We start from the raw sequence: 16,670 nt of genomic DNA, 5'->3' as shown, positions 1-16,670 counted from the left end.
CGTATGAGAACAGTAGTATGTATGTCAAGTACGAAAAAGAAATAAGATTAGATATACTCCCTTCGCTTTTTTTTTATTTGCTACATTGTTGCTTTGGAAATGAAGCCACTAACTTTGACGGATTAGTTTGATTCTTATATAAGTGAAAATAGTCATGTGTTGTCTTGTTATATTCGTCTCGACGTGTAGATTCATAATATCAAATTTTTACTTAAACGAAATAAGAAATATTAAGGTTTAAATAATGTCTTAAAAACCGTGCACAACATTGTAGCAAATAAAAAACCAGAGGTAGTAATTACCGTGAGCCTCACAAGAAAGAAAAAAACATGTTTAGGCAAAAGTTTACATCTCAAATTTGGACAATTTATTTTTTAAAAACTCAAATCCCCCCACCCCTCCAAATAAAAGAACTTAGGCTCTAACCCGCTCGACCCAATTTAGGCAAAATCCTCCGATCTAATACCTTGATCCAAAATGAACCATTATTATTTGATAAATGCTTAGCCTAACCCATGATCACCTCCAATCGCCATAACTATTTTATAAATCTTCATATATATATATATATATATATGTAAAATCATATTATATCCTTAATCATGAAAATTAAGATAATGAGATAACTATTTTGAATAAAGTAGTACTCAAAAAATGTCGGTATAGAGTTTAGGCATACTTTTAAGGAGGAATATCTAGGTCATATACTAGCTAGAATGCCAACAAAAAGAGTCCTGTCATATAGCTTCAGCAGTAAAAAAAAATAATTTAAGCTAGCAAGTGTAGATTGTCTTACTATAAAATTGGCAATAATGCCACTATGTCATTCTTCTGATTTTCAGTTTTTTTTTCAGAGTATGAATGAGACTCTTCTAAGCCAAAACACACAAGGACAATATCACAGTTACTACGTGGTAAGGACCAAAAATAACATCAGTGAAAGGATCATAGAAAGTGACTTATGCTCAAAGAAGAGTGAGAAATATGGTTTCTAGTGTAGTGTACATATAATGCTCTAAAATAAATTGTGCTGCAAAACCCTAATAAGACTAGTGGTCCATTACAAAAGACAGTTTTGCTCTTTTTCACAACTTTGAATGATGATGAGACAATGTATATGTCATGAGACTCTTGCTTGAGTGAGCTCCACTTGAGCAACAGCTGCGTTGATCGCGTCGAACACGTCCATCTTCCCCTTACTCAAAGCTTCGTCTATCGGTGTTCGGTCATGGCTAAACATTTAAAACATATATAAGATTACATTACTAAGTGCCATTAATGGTTGAATAATTCCAGAAGTTAACAGGATTAGAAGATAGTTGTACTTGTGTAGGACATGGCTAAACATTTAAAGGATATATAGATTACATTACTAAGGGTTTGTTCTCTTCGGCATAAAATAGTTGAACTGAACCGAACTGAATTGAATTGAACTGAACTAAAAATAAGCTGGGGAGAACAGGCCCTAAGTGCAGTTAATGCTTGAATAATTTTAGAGGTTAATGGGATTATAAGATAGACGTACTTGTTAAGAATTGAGACGTTTGCTCCAGCCAATATCAAAGTTTTAACCACCTAAACCAAAGCAGTAGGTCAGCTCTGGATGCTGCTTAAGAGTAGATGTAATATAAGTAGATGGTGAAAATACGAGCAGAAAGCAGTACCTCGATGTGGCTATTTAAACAAGCCCAGTGAAGAGGTGTGTTCTTCTCTTCATTTGAAGCATTGAGATCCTGTGTTATATTAAAAAATGGGTTTCTCATATATAGATGATTCTTAGCTTCTTAATAAGATCTTGTCAAATATGGGAGCAAGAGAAAATCTACTTACCACGCCTTTACTTAAAAGGTACTCGACAATGCCGTGGTGTCCATTGGCCGCTGCCATATGAAGAGCTGCATGGAATAATAGGGAAGATCAAACCACAGATATGTCATTGCAAAAATAAAAGTGAGACAGACATTAATCAAAGTATGACTAGAACTTTGTTTGTAGAGTTCACTATCAATCACTTTAATTACAGAGTTAACCAATCACAATAACAGCTGGGTTTTCCTTGAGCTTGACACAAATTATACATTATCGTGAATCATGATGCACTTGGTCGTATGATGTGACTTGTGAGCAACTGTGAGCATCTATGACATTATATCATATAAAGAGGCCAATAAAGAGGATGCAATTTGTGAGGATGAAGCCAGATTGTATACAATCAAAGGGTGATGCATCTGGGTGTATAAATTACGAGTAAGTAGAATTCATCGCTTAAAGGGTCAAAGAGAACATACTTGAGACCACCTTTCAAATAACATAGAGGAACAATTCAAAAATATGTAGAGCTTTATATGAACAATAAGGTAATCTTACATAGTACCAGATATCATTAATAGGATGATAATTTCATGGATTGGTCCTCACAAAAGTCAGAACATATCAAATAATAGAAAATCCTTTGCTTGCAATGGCAGATATGCACATGTAATCACATCTCCTATACAAAAATTGTCAATACAGAGGGCAGACCGCCAAAGGCACTGTAAAAAGCCAAGTGGATCATTCTTGACCTCAATTTCCAATATAGTCTTCACTATTCTTTCAGACTAGAAAGTATGGACCAAAATCAGCAATACGTATTTTTCTATCGTAGAACACTCAAAAACCTCAAAGAAAACTACCCAAATGCCTTTTTCTCATCAACCTGTAACATATAGGTGAGTTATTCAGCTCCGTGTTTCCCAATACGGCCAACAACCATGTTATTGTAGCTCATATCTAACAACTTCATCATTTGATTTAACAGAAAAGCAAGATCAAAAGGAACCAAAATAGCCAAGCAGAGTATTATTCAAAACTCAGAATCAGCTCCTTGTAAGGTCTGCAGATGTAAAATTAGTGGGATATATGCAAATGCTGGCAGATTTAAGATACATGTATCGCTACTAATAAGCAATATAGACAGTCCAACAGTGAAAATTTCAATGGTTTTTGTGTTTGTATCACTGTATGCAACCATCACATGCGATCAATAACACAAGAAGAAAAAAGTAGAACTGAGAAAGATAGAGACATTTGAACCTGTTCGTCCTTGAGAGTCCTTGGCATCAAGAGAAACTCCAGCAGATTCTAAGCCTATGACGTCATCAAGATCATCATATCTAGCAGCCTGAACAATGGAAATAACAATAGTCATGTACTACTACCCATCATCATCCAAAGTAGAAAATAGGATCATCATCAACCAAGAGAAACTTTCCGACAACATAGAGGTGGATTTAGGGGCAAACATTTAGGAGGATATGTATCAGAAACCAATTGCCCCCCCCCCCCCCCGCCCCCCCCCCCCCCCAAAAAAAAAAAAAGAAATTTTGTTAAAAGAAAAAGACAAGACCATCTATAACTCTAAGTCTCTAATAACAGATCAATATCCGTGCTTGGGACTCCATCCTAGAGAATATCCGTGGCAAACCATTATAGTTGACGCATCCTTTGTTAGTCTTTCATCCCCTTCTTGTATTGCTGGTGTTTTGTTTGATAATGCAGGTAATTGGAAACTGGGTTTTCAGAGGAAAGTGTATGCGAATGACGCGTTACATGTGGAAATGTTGGGGGTCTACTGGGCCCTTACACTCGCCAAAGACCACAATGTCACGCACTTGGACATCTATACTGACTGCCAAAAAGCCAAGCACCTCGTGGCAAACAGAAAAAAGATGTTAAACTCGAACCCCATACTTGACAATCTTGCTACATTATGCAGGGATCACAACCATGTCTACCAAGAGATGAAGGTCCAATTCTGCGCAAGGAAGCTAACACAAGCCGCGGATAGCTTGGCTCACAAAGGACGAAAAGACAATTTAGAAGTGAATGTAACTAGGCTTATCCCCACCCCCCCTAGTTACCTTTTGAACACTTGGGAAGAATTTGTATTAAGGCACCAAGCCACTAACTTTTAAACATCAATGCATCCATATTTCACCAAAAAAAAAAGATCAATATAACAGGAGCCACACAAGTCTTTCCCAATACACTCTAACCCCCCTCCCCCCACCCCCTCTCCCCCGGAAAACCCACCGAACCACGTCCTATAACGTGAGTACCGGGATGACGTACAGAGGCTTGCTAGCAAATTATCTCCCCTTACAAATTCCATATACCAGAGCCTACCATGTTTCCAGGTGATACTAAATCAAATTGACATATAATCTCCCTATGGCAATATGCCAAATTTCTAAAAAAATGTTTATAACAGTTCAGAACAAAGCTCTCTAATAACACTTTTTTCCCGAACACTCGAAAATCGAAATTACCCCCTTAAATTTTACACTCCACCCTCCCTATGTTCTCTAGAGTCTACACAACTAAATGAAAATGAAATTTTGCATCTTTTGTGCATATTTTATACCTGTTTAAAGTTTTTTTAAACTTAATTAACAATCAACTTCAGTAACCCTTCAATTCTATACAGTAAATAATACACTAAAATACAACAAAAAATATTAAAAAAAAAACACGAAATTTAGCATAATTTAACCTAATCATAGTAATAATAATAAAAAAAATCCCACCAAACAACAAAGACACAGGATTCAATTACTTTGAACAACACGAATATTAATATATCACTCCTATAATCCAGATAAATAACCAAACAAAAGTAAAAATTGAAGCAAAAAAATTATGCATTTATGTAAATAAACTTAAAGGGTACAATATAATTCCTAAATAAATTTCAAATTCGTCATATTTCCCCACAAATTAAACAACTTTAACATGATAATGATCATCAGAACATAAAATAAAAGGAGATAATAAATGAGACAAAATTTTGAGAAATAATCAAGAAAATAAAATTAGTTTATAATGAAAGTAAAATATAACCTCAAGTAAAGCTTCAATTTGTTCCTCCATCTCCGGTGAAATCTGGTCGGCCGGAGTTCCTTCAGCTCCCATTTTTTTTTTTCATAGACAGAGGAGAGAGAAAAGTAGAGAAAGAGGGGTTTTTGGTAAGCCCAAAGTTGGGCCTTTTATGATGGGCTTTGAAGCCCAATATGAATATAAGGGTAATTTTAGAATTTTACTAATAACTTTTTTTTTGGAAAAAAAAAAATCGAAGTCCATCATGAAAGAATCAATAAAGGATAAGTAATTCGGATTTATTTTTTTTGTTTTAATTCGGTCGATTTTTTTTTGTGTAGAAAAATTACAAGCCCAAATGATATAAACGAAATTTTATTTTAGGTATTGAGATTTGAGTATCACTTTAGTTAACTAAGTTAATTGACATTCACTAATTTGATCGGATTGTGTTTGAGTTTTGGGTGATGGAATCAAAGGTCACTAACAAATTGAAATTATGTGATTACTTAAGAGTCGTTTTTAAAGAGTTATTCTTTCCTTCTTATACATTAAGGGAATATTAGATGTATCAGTCCATTTCAAATTAAAGGTAAAATTATAAAGTTTGTATACGAGAAATTATAAGAAATATCGAAAAGCAAGTAGGTGAATTATATATTTTACAACATTATGTATCTATTAAAATGACGATTTTGGATTTTTACTTTTAAAGAAAGGAGGGATTTCATTTTTCCATCTTTATACTCACTCTAAATTTCTAATTCCATATAGTGGCTTTTTTCATAGAAGTCCATCTATAATGGTTTTAGGGTGTCAAGTAACTCACCATTTGGGTCTCATTCGAACCCAGCCCAATCATGCAATTTTGGAGCCGGAAAACTATTTTTGGGCCAAACCTATTATTAGGTAATAAAAAGGTCCTAAGAAAGGGCTAAAGCCCAATCAAAGCACAAACCATTGAACCAATCATCCTATGTCGAGTATTACCGCCTGTAACATAGGCCATAGCAATCATGAAACTAGGCTAAGGATTTTATATGTATTGTTCTTGTACACATTGCAAGACTTTATAAGAATTAAGGTTGATCTAGTTAGTTGGAGTCCTTTTTGAGTCCTTTTACTCTTATAAAAAGTGCTCGATTCTTGTCTTTTGCAAAGTGGAATTTCAATTACCGTCCTCCCAGCTTATGCAAGGGATGTTTATTTTACCTTTTAAAAAAAAAAGGCATTGACGGAGTTCATACTGCTCTCTAGTTTACAAATTTATATCGTACATGTGAATATATTGTAAGCATGATCACCAAAGGTGAGGTTGAGGTAGTGGAGTAGTGGTATTGCTTCTCACTTCATATCCCTGAGGTTTAGGGATCAAACCTTATGAGACAATCCCCCTCAAATGAGTCTCCTTCATCTTACCTTTAAAAGAATGATACACCTAAAGTTAGTTTTTACTCATTTCATACCTCTAAATGTGCAAAATTTAATGAATAGGAAGAATCCCCAATGAGCAAAAATGGATACACCATCCACCCGAGTGAACAATGAATGCACTCCTAGTCAACTTAAGAATCGAAATGATGGCGTTTGTTAAAAATATCCTTAAAACTATTTTATGCATATTGTCTCCTGGATAAAAATCTTATATGCACGGTGTTTAGGTAATTGAACACAAGTCATTTACAATAATATATGTATTATACATGCTAAAAATCAAACCCTATCAAGGCAATTGTGTTCATATTCGAATTAGAGTTGGCAAAGTAAAGATCATGTAGGGTTGAAACCCATTTAATAAACGTGTTTTGTCATGTTGACTTGATTAATTAAATGTGTTGATGTATCTGGAGTTCTGGACGCTAACAACTTTTTTTTTGTGTCCGATTACATAGTCTTATCATGACTACTTTTTGGTAAATTTAAACCAATTTTCTATATTAACATCTTATAGTTGCGTAGCAATTTTGTTCATATGGGTTCAAGTGTGTGATCTTCATGTTGAAAACCTTAACGCTAACCCATTCATGCATCTAGTAATATGGATACTATCGTGCTAACCAGATCCTTAACACTAATTTATTTTTATATATATTTCGTGTCGCGTCAACTTTTGCCATCTCAAATTCAAACCAATTGCTAAATGTCTTTTCTTTATAACAATGTATATTATCTTAATACATACCTGTACAGTAAATTTGAGATGAAAACGATAAAAAGTAAACCGGATATTATTATTTAGTATTATACAAAAGTAATTGATAGACGTATATTGTAATTAAATAGGAAATATGAAACATGAAGCATTTGCATACAAATTAATCAAACTATATGGGCACATGACTGAATTTTGATAATTTACTCAAACCTTGGTCTCCAAGCAAGCAAATTGCTGTAAAACCGTGTTAGAAGATTTGATTTTTACGTGTACTACAGTTGTCCATTAGTCCATTACAAGTAGGATTTGAGGTTCTAACGTCTCTTTACTCTTAGGTAGTAAATTAAAATACTATACTTTTATGGATCAAGCCGATTAACAGTAAAAAAAAAATCTGAAACGAAAAAATATGTAAAGAAAATTGTAGTCAAATTGACATGCGTAGCTCTAGTGATTTGCACATCTGTCCACACACTTTACACCAGGACGACGTCTCTCGGTGCTGCCGCATTGCAGGGTAATAGGACGAGCAATGATATTCCCATACTAGATATGGGCCAATACCATCACATTTATATAATTTGTACGACAACAATAATATTAAAATATTATAATTTTTTTTGTTTTTCATATTTTTTTTTGAGCTCGTTAGTTGAAATCTTATATCATATTCTAACAATACCTTATCATATCTGTTAGCTATTTAATCATATTTGAGTTACATCTTATCATATCAAGTAAGTGGTATGGGAAAATCTTTTCCATACCGGATATAGGAGTACACTTTCTCGTAATAGGACTATCTGAAGAGAAGGTTACGAGTATAAATGTCGCACTATGTGGCGATATATATGATCTCGGGAATATAGGATGGTTTTGGATGAAACTAGTTTTTGTGCCGGATAATATTTTCCAGATTATTTATCAGTGTGTATTTGAAATTTTCAAAAATACAAATATTGTTTTGTTTTTAAATGATTTTTTCCCCATATAAATCAATATGAGTATTTTAGTGTAATCAATTAGTTCATTAGCATATCAAATGAGAGGTCATGAGTTCGAGTCTCAAAACACACATTTAAAATTATCGATAATATAAGTATATATAATGACATTTTAATAACAAATATTTTAAAATATAACATGTTTCTAATAGAAAGTAGAGTATGAAATGAAGGAGAAGTGGGACGGACGAGGCCGAGCGGGGCAGGGGCGGGGCATGTATAGCATAAAATCCACCCGCTCCACCACCCATCGCAGGTATATTTTCATCCCCATCCCCGTCGCATCCCGCCAAACCTAGACCCATCATCATCTAATTGAGTGGGAATTTTTTTTTTAATTAGGAAATTAAGTCAGCCCAAAGACTAACCCCTATCGACACATTGGGTGTTAAGACCTAAAGAACCAAGGGGAGCGTACCTCTACCCACTTGAGCTAACTCCTAAAGATCTCCTATTTTACCCGTCCCACTGCCATCTCAATACCCTACCCCTCCCAAAATACTACCTCTGTTTTTATTTAGTTGCAACGTTTTGACTTTCACGCTTGCCAATGTACAATTTCAAATCGTTTTATCTCTAATTGTATGTAAGTAAAAATTATAAAATTTGATATTATGAAAGCTTACATCGAAACGAATCAACCAAGACCCCACATGACTATATTTTGTTTAACATATAAATCAATAAATGTTGTCAAATAAGAGAACATGAATAGTGCAATTTGTCAAACGTTGCAACTAAAAAAGAACGGAGGTAGTACTTAATAAAGAAGAAAAAATCCAATTAACAATAGACACAACACACAAGGCAAGCCCAATAATATGCACCACATCCACAAGAAAGCCAAACCCTACCTTAGATGTGTCATTTCCATCTCATAAAAGTACAAATAAAAACCTCAAAATTAAATTTATTTTCCAAAATTCCCCAATTTCTTTGGAGCAACAATCATTTAAATAATAATTCATATTCAAAGGAAAAATTCAAAAAATTAAAATTCATAATTTTTTTTTTCTCTTAATCGGTCAGCCCATCTGTCACATAGTTAATAATTGACCTTATATTATCAAACTTATATTTTAATATACTACTACTATTTATATTTATCAACCACCACATTTTCATTATCATTTTCAATTTTAATCCCTTAAAAAAAAGAAGGGGACTTTTTTTCCCTCTTCTTCCTTTTTCTTTTTTCTCTCTGTGTAAAATCAAATTTTGCAGGGGAATCCTCAAAAGAATTATCCCTCTTCGATTCTTTCTCTCTCCTCTTTTTGCCCTTTATTTGTTTCTCATCTGGGCAACTTCATATTTACCCCCCTTTTCTCTCTTTTCATTTATTTCTCTCCTCCATTTTTTCAGCAATGACAACTTCACTCACCGCCTTTGTTGACGAACGTCTTAGTAACGATCTTAACGATCTTATCATTCCAGATAAGGTAATAAAACTTCCCCAATTTCTTATTTTCTGTATAATAGTAGAGTTTTCTGGGTTTCAATTGTTTTTGATATCTGGGTTATTGATTAATTAGTGTTTCTTGGTTGAAATTTGTCCCAAGATTGGGGATTTGTGGTTATTTATATCATTTTGGGTTCTGGGTCATTGATAAATTAGGGTTTTTGTTTGAAATTTATGTTTGATTTGGGGATTTGAGGTTGTTTAGTTGATTTTGGGAGTCTGGGTCATTGCTAGATTTAGGGTTTTTGTTTGAAATTTATATTGATTTGGGGATATGAGGTTGTTTATTTGATTTTGTGTTCTGGGTTGTTGCTAAATTAGGTTTCTTTTGTTTGAAATTGATGTAAAGTTGGGAATTTAGGATATTGAATCAAGATTTGGTGATTTATGTTTCTGGTTATTTGATTGAAACAGGGGGAAATGAATGAGGAGAGAGAAAAGGGGGGTCAAATGAGTGCTGTGGCGGTGAATGATGGTGTATGTGCCATTTGTTTGGATTGTATCGAGCTTCAGGAAACTGCTCTTGTAAAAGGTTGCGAGCATGTTTACTGGTTTGTCTCCCCACTTTTTTTTTCCATGTTTGTTTTTCTATGCTTGATTTCTCTATTGTATCGTTTGATTGATTGTTTTATCATTTATGCATGTTAAATATGGATATTTGGTCTCATTAAGGTGTTTAGATATGGATATTTGGTCTCATTTGTTTCATTTTAAGGGTTTTTGAAGAGATTGATCTTGATTAGCATTGCATTGTTTTGTTGATCTCTATGTAACAATTAACATGTGCATTTTTGGGTAATCGATGTCATGGTATATGTTCAAGTAGGATTGATCTAGTGGAGTAGACAAAATCTCATGAACTGTATGGCCAATTATTTGGACGATCTCGTCAAGTGTAATTATAATAACTTGATTCTTATAGTCATAGTCATTTTTTAGCCTCTAGTTTTTATACATGTCATGTTGATCTATTGGCGCTTTGAAGTTCAATTTGAAAATGGTAGGAACATTGATTTTGTATATAGTAATGGTGGAAGTTTTTCTCACGTATTTACGACTTCTGATCAATGTGAGCATTCCATGTTTTTATGTAATTTTTGATGGAAGGTAGAATATTGGGTGAAGGTGAAGTGCTAGATTAGGCATCTATAATCTATTCTTTGACTGCTGTTAAAGGAAGACATTATAACTTATGCTCTAGGTGAGAGGGGTTATTGGAGCATGGAATCTGTTTGTTTTGATGTTTAACCATCTATTCTTTAACTTCTATGGAAGGAAAGTTTGATGTGTTCGTAGACTTGACCTGGTGCATATAAATAGTATAAGGGATGTTATTTACCACTTCCTCGGTTTCCAGATAAATTCAACAATACATTTTTTATTGTAACGGCATATTATAACCAATGTGTAACAAGAAACATAATAATGCAAGGTCTTATTAGATTTGTTCCATCAAAATATTTGAAATAATATCAGCTTTTCGTGATTCTACTAAAACACAATTACAGATATTAATTGGAAAGGTGTGTATTGAAGAATTTTTATAAAAAAAAGCATTCTGCTATTTTTGATGAAGGATTTAGTTTTTCCTTTTGATTTTAACTATATTAACTTATTAAGTGCTTGTTTTGACAAATATGACAATGCGCTTGGAACTCAAAAGAGATCTATGAGTGTTATTATTCTTTGCTGGAATATGTAATGCTACTTTATGAGCATTATTGGCTCCATTGGGCTTTCTGGGTGCACCGCACCCGCAGCAGAAAAATATTCTGACACCAATTTTATATGCCCCTTAAGTAGCTATTTACATGGAAGCTAAAGGATGTAATTACTTTGATATTCATGATTATCAGTAGGTCCATTAGATTATAGTATATAATTAACTTGTTTGGCAAAATTATGTGGATTGGCTGCACTTGTTTTGATTGTCCAGCGAAATATCTATCTTCTTAGTTTTATGTGAATCATGAATGGAATGAATAAATCTGTCATTATTATTTCTTTTAGTTCAGATTAAAATTTGGAAGTTTGTTGATTTTTTTTGGCATTGTTTTCTGTGTTGTTTTTAGTGTGAACTGCATCCTGCAATGGGCAACATACCATGAACATCCTAAATGCCCCCAGTGCAAAAATCCATTTGATACTCTGAGTGTTCATCGTGCGCTTGATGGAAGGTATTTCTTTGAAGCCTTTTGTGTATTGGTAAATTTCCCCCACCCCACTGCCGCCGAAAAGCATATATACTTGAATTATCTCACTTATAGTACATCTACTTAGCTATTTGTAATCCTTTTGTTTTTCCTCCGCCATTGGTACGCAAGGAAGGAGTATGAATTTTTCTAAGGTGGAGTAGCAAACTCATGGCATGGGTATTAGTTTGGGTGGCAAAATTTGGGTCTTCGGCTAGGTGATAGGAAATGTTTGATGTGTTTTCTTGCATGTGAAGTTTGCTTATGTATTGCTGTTCTACACCTTCCAGCTTGCATGACTACATGTTTGAAGAAAGCCTATGCTTGCTTGTGAGAGCTTCATGGTTTAAACCTTTGGTTGTAGAACCTTACGATGACTTCTATGATGAGCTCGATGATATTTTCTATTATCAATATCAATATCAATACGAGTATGGAGATCTTGGAGATGACGATTTTGAGGATGATTACTTTCATAGCTCACCAAGCCTTCGCATTGGCAACCGGAGGTGGGGCGATAATGGGTACATAAGTGCAGGACGCCAGGAGGCAAGGCCTGTCCATAGATCAAATCCTCAAAATTCAGGTGCTAGTTCATCGCGTCAGCGCAAAAAGAAAGAGGTTGAGAAGGATACAGATGCCAGTTCTTCTGTTTCACCCAAGAATAAAGAGGTTGGGAAAGATCTGATTGGCCGACGTGCTAAGAGGGCACTGAAGCGCGAAGCTGCTGATAAGGCAGCTGCTGCGAAACATCAACAACATTTGGTTAGGTTAGGTAGGCAGTAGGCTAATGTGGCTGTTATGGCAGAGTACCACACAAGCCAGCGGCTTTGTGTCACTGCCAGCATCCCTGTACAGTACCATCTGTTTCTCAATTTCCGCTTTGTAAAAATAACGACACCGTAGTTGACTGGTCTGTTTCAAGTTTAAAAAAATTGTACACTCTGCAAGTTAATATCTTAGTTATAATCCCATTGTTTCTGGGTTGGGAGGACAAAGCTATCGCAACAACCTCTGAACTTGGTTCTTGTGGATTCTTTGGATTTGTTCATGTAAATAATTCTTACTGCTGACAAATTTACTTGGTGCATGTGTGACTTCGTGTAAATCCTTTGAACTATCATTTTCCTGTCTTCTTTATAGGTGTACAATTTATATTGTAGAATCATGACTTCATATCTCATAGATCCGATTCCCATATTCTTTAGTTGACCTGCAAGAGGTTTTGGTCTAGTAACGTCTTATATACGACCGTTTCCGCTGGTTATGCGTGCCATATGACCACTTGTGCTGGTTTATATAGTTGTTCTTGGCGGCCTAGCTTTTTCAAACATACTTATAACAGGATTAATAACAGGTTTGGTGATGGTTGTTGCCTCATCATAGTCTTGTATTTAGTCAAATGACTATGCATGGCAGTAGACATGTAATTAATCTACATGAATTATGTGGAGGAAAATCATGAGTAGTTTTGAAAAGCTTTATCTCATGTTCTTGAAATAGACAATTTTGTTTTGTTAATACTCTTTTGGTGAGTGACTTGGACCATTTGCTTGCCTTGAAACTCAGGAAAGTGTAATGAGAGAAAAAACATATGGAAATTATGGGAGGAGCTGTACTCAAAACTTTGAGGTCAACTAGTGGGACATCCCCATTAACATTTTAGTGGAGGAAGTCTCATCACTGAGTAAAAGAAGTGGAAGTTGCATTGTCAAGCAAAGCAAAGGTCTCTCTCTATCTCTATTCCTACTTAAAATATCTCTTTTCTTCCTAAATGATCAAAATCATACATCGTCGATGATAAACCTGTCCTAGAGATGAAAATAAAACGATCCTAGTTTAGTCGCTCTATTACAAGAACGTTTTTGAACTTTTTGATGTAAAAAACTCTCGAGATTAAATAGTCTCTATTCGTTTCCGAATAAGATTGGATTTTTGTAATTGCGTTCTGCTGTCCCCCACCTCAAAAGAATTAAGAATAAGGGATGAGGCAAACATAGAGAATGAATTAAAGTAGAATTATGGTGAAAAAAAGGTGGTGAAAAAGAGAGGCATGACATTATTTTCTTATAACATCATCATCTGCATTCATTTTCTCTCATTCCACCTACTTTCTTCACCCACCTCAACTTGCTCAAATTCCTTCTTTTCCACTGTATCTTAATTCTTTCCTATCTTTTTCTACTGAATTTTTTTCTGCTTTGTCTTATCTTACATTGAGTTTACTTGAAGTTGATATATTCATACCTTTAAGAATCACCAACTGTTTTAAGACTCTTAGAGAGCATCTTTTACTTAAGTAATAGCTTCTTGATCAACCACCACTTAAAATTATTCATCCTTGTTGTTTTCAATACTCTATATTTATAGACTACATTGTTAATGGAAGTCTTTCCTTTTCTAGTATATGATATGTCATCATCTTTATGCAAATGTAACTTCTCTCTTTATTTCACTGAAATTATGTGGTTTTAGGAAAATGTAACTCTCAATTTTACATTAATTCAATCCAATCCACTATTTTGAGCAACTCTTTCCTCTGTTTTTCCCCTGTTTTGTCCAACTTATATGATTTCCTTTGTAAAACCCAACTTCTGATTTTCCCTATTTCATGGAATCATTGAATCAATCATCTAGATTTCCTTACCATTCTGATAATCAAGAAAACGACGTCGAATTTTCAGGGAAAGTAGAAATCTTTATCCATCATGCTAGGAACATACACAACATATGCATATATGACAACCAAGATGTTTATGCAAAATTCTCCCTTACCTACAACCCGGATGAATTGGTTTCGACTCGGGTTGTTGTTGGAGGAGGTAAAAACCCGGATTTCGACGAGAAGTTAGTATTGAAAGTTAAGCAAATTGATGCTGTGATCAAATGTGAGATTTGGATGCTAAGTAGAGTTAGAAACTTGTTGGAAGATCAACTTTTGGGTTTTGCTTTAATCCCAATTTCTCAAATTGTTAATCAAGGAGGTAAAATAAGTTGTCAAGATTATAGTCTTTCTTCTACTGATCTCTTTCATTCACCTGCTGGAATTGTTCAATTAAGTCTTTCAATCTCAAAAAACTTCTCCTCTGTTTCTCCTCTGTTTTCCTCTGTTAATCATAATTTCTCAGGAAATTCATCAATTTCTTCTGAAGTAGTTTTGTTAAACCCTAATGATTATTCAAGAGTAGAATTTCCAGATATAAATGCAGCTACAGAAGATCAAGTTATGGTATCTGAGTACTTTAATTCGAATTCGAACACTACTTCTTTAGGCTCATTTCTTCATTTAGGGTCTGTGATAAAAGCAGAGAATAATGATTATGAAATGGTACTAAATTCTTCTGAAGAGAATGATAATAACTCTTCAAATGATATTAATCAAGATTATGGGATTTCGAGCTCGAAAAAAAGTGTAAGCAATGATCTAAACACGGATGAATCAATCTCAGCTGGTGATCAACAAACACCAACATCTCCAACACATGATGAAACAGGGGAAAAACAGAGTAAGGTGGATGATGAGATTGGAAGTAGGAATCAAAGTGAGAAAATTAATGAAATTGAAGATGTCAAAGGTGAGATTTCAGGGTATGGGAATTCGGGTCGAGTTATTCCAGGTCGGATCAGGAATTCGGGCCTCGAGGTTGAGCAGGCAGCAATGCAGAAGCAAATCATGGATATGTATATGAAAAGTATGCAACAATTTACAGAGTCCTTGGCAAATATGAAGCTGCCCATGGATCTTGATCCCGGAACGAATAGCGAAAATTCGGGTAATGTGATTCGGATTATAGAAAGAAGCAATGATTTGGATCTTGAGAACAAGAAGAAAGATGGTTCAAGAGTGTTTTATGGTAGTAGGGCTTTTTTCTAAAGTGGCAAAAATATTTTTCAAAAAATTGTTAGATAGTTGAAGACTACAACATCATGATGTTTGGAAGATAATCTAATCTAGTAAACAACAAAGTAAGTTTTTTCAATTTTATGTTCTTCATTTTCGCGCGTAATTTAGTTGATGTTATGGTCAATCGATGTTGTTAGTCTTTCTAAATTAGTTATGTTAATCTCCCTAAGTTCTAAGTGTTTTTATCTTTGGTTAGTTTGTTAATAATAATCTATGTTTTGGATCTTTATAAAAAGCCAAAGAATGATAACATGGTGATCTTTGATTTTTCAAAATTTTGAAGTTTTCTCGTTATTGTGCAAAAGTAGTGGAAGATGTGAATCGAATTGATTGGTAAGAGAAATGAGATGGGAATCAATTCGAAATCACCTATCCCTAGTATGATAATGAAAATAAGCACGATTCAATCAAGCAAGGATAATTAATCACATTAAGTGTAATGCTTGGATTGAGTGTAATGCATTAAGGAGGTAAAAAAAAAAAGAGTCAAACTATGAAAAGTAAGGTAATTAGAAGTGATTATGAAAGGGTAGACGTGGTGATAAAAGGGATAAACTAGTGATGGTAGGAAGAAAAAATAATAGATAGAGGAATTGTTACTCTCATTGTGGGGGAAATAGTTACACACCACCCTCTAGAGTAATTGTCACCCTCATTTGGAGGTAATAACTTCTGTTTCCCTTCCTTATTATCACAACAAAATCACATTATCCCTTTGCAATCATCTTAATTCACCTTCATTTTTCCTTTATTAAGGTGATTTGACTTTTATTACCCGCTTAATTTATTATCCTAAATCCAAACATGTCCTAAATTGGGATTATGGGGAAAATTCATGCATTAATTATTGCTAGGGTTAACCCTTGATTATATATAGAACTACTCACTCATAATTGAAATAATAAATCAATTGTGAAATAGATTAAAAGACATATCAATAAAGGAAGAGAGAAAATTAGAACAACATAGTCTTTACCTCAATGTTGGAGTTTACTCTCCAAAAACTCTCTAAAACGTAATACTCTCTTTTCTAATAATCCAAAAACTATCCAAAAGTATGTTTTATAAAACCTAATATTGTTTACAAAACTAGAAAAGG

General features: G+C 34.1%; 3 protein-coding genes across 3 annotated transcripts; 2 read left to right on the top strand and 1 right to left on the bottom strand.

The window, feature by feature from the left end:
- Positions 1-928: 928 nt before the first annotated feature.
- LOC104890081 (ankyrin repeat-containing protein P16F5.05c) lies at positions 929-5,040 on the bottom strand. Its single transcript, XM_010675450.4, has 6 exons — positions 4,882-5,040; positions 3,076-3,163; positions 1,831-1,895; positions 1,665-1,733; positions 1,526-1,575; positions 929-1,232 (listed from the first exon to the last, which is right to left on the bottom strand). The coding sequence occupies exons 1-6, from the start codon at positions 4,951-4,953 to the stop codon at positions 1,121-1,123; spliced, it is 456 nt and encodes a 151-aa protein (XP_010673752.2). The 5' UTR covers positions 4,954-5,040; the 3' UTR covers positions 929-1,120.
- Positions 5,041-9,145: 4,105 nt separating this feature from the next.
- On the top strand, positions 9,146-12,775 carry LOC104890082 (hypothetical protein). Its single transcript, XM_010675451.4, has 4 exons — positions 9,146-9,455; positions 9,890-10,026; positions 11,548-11,652; positions 11,958-12,775. The coding sequence occupies exons 1-4, from the start codon at positions 9,381-9,383 to the stop codon at positions 12,451-12,453; spliced, it is 813 nt and encodes a 270-aa protein (XP_010673753.2). The 5' UTR covers positions 9,146-9,380; the 3' UTR covers positions 12,454-12,775.
- Positions 12,776-13,707: 932 nt separating this feature from the next.
- LOC104890083 (hypothetical protein) lies at positions 13,708-15,846 on the top strand. The gene has a single exon (XM_010675452.4). The coding sequence runs from the start codon at positions 14,279-14,281 to the stop codon at positions 15,539-15,541; it is 1,263 nt and encodes a 420-aa protein (XP_010673754.3). The 5' UTR covers positions 13,708-14,278; the 3' UTR covers positions 15,542-15,846.
- Positions 15,847-16,670: the final 824 nt, after the last annotated feature.

This window comes from Beta vulgaris, chromosome 4, assembly GCF_026745355.1.
Source record: "Beta vulgaris subsp. vulgaris cultivar EL10 chromosome 4, EL10.2, whole genome shotgun sequence".
In the NCBI taxonomy this organism is placed as follows: Eukaryota; Viridiplantae; Streptophyta; class Magnoliopsida; order Caryophyllales; family Amaranthaceae; genus Beta; species Beta vulgaris.
Note: the sequence above shows the minus strand (reverse complement) of the source record. Positions and strands in the feature narration are given on the sequence as shown.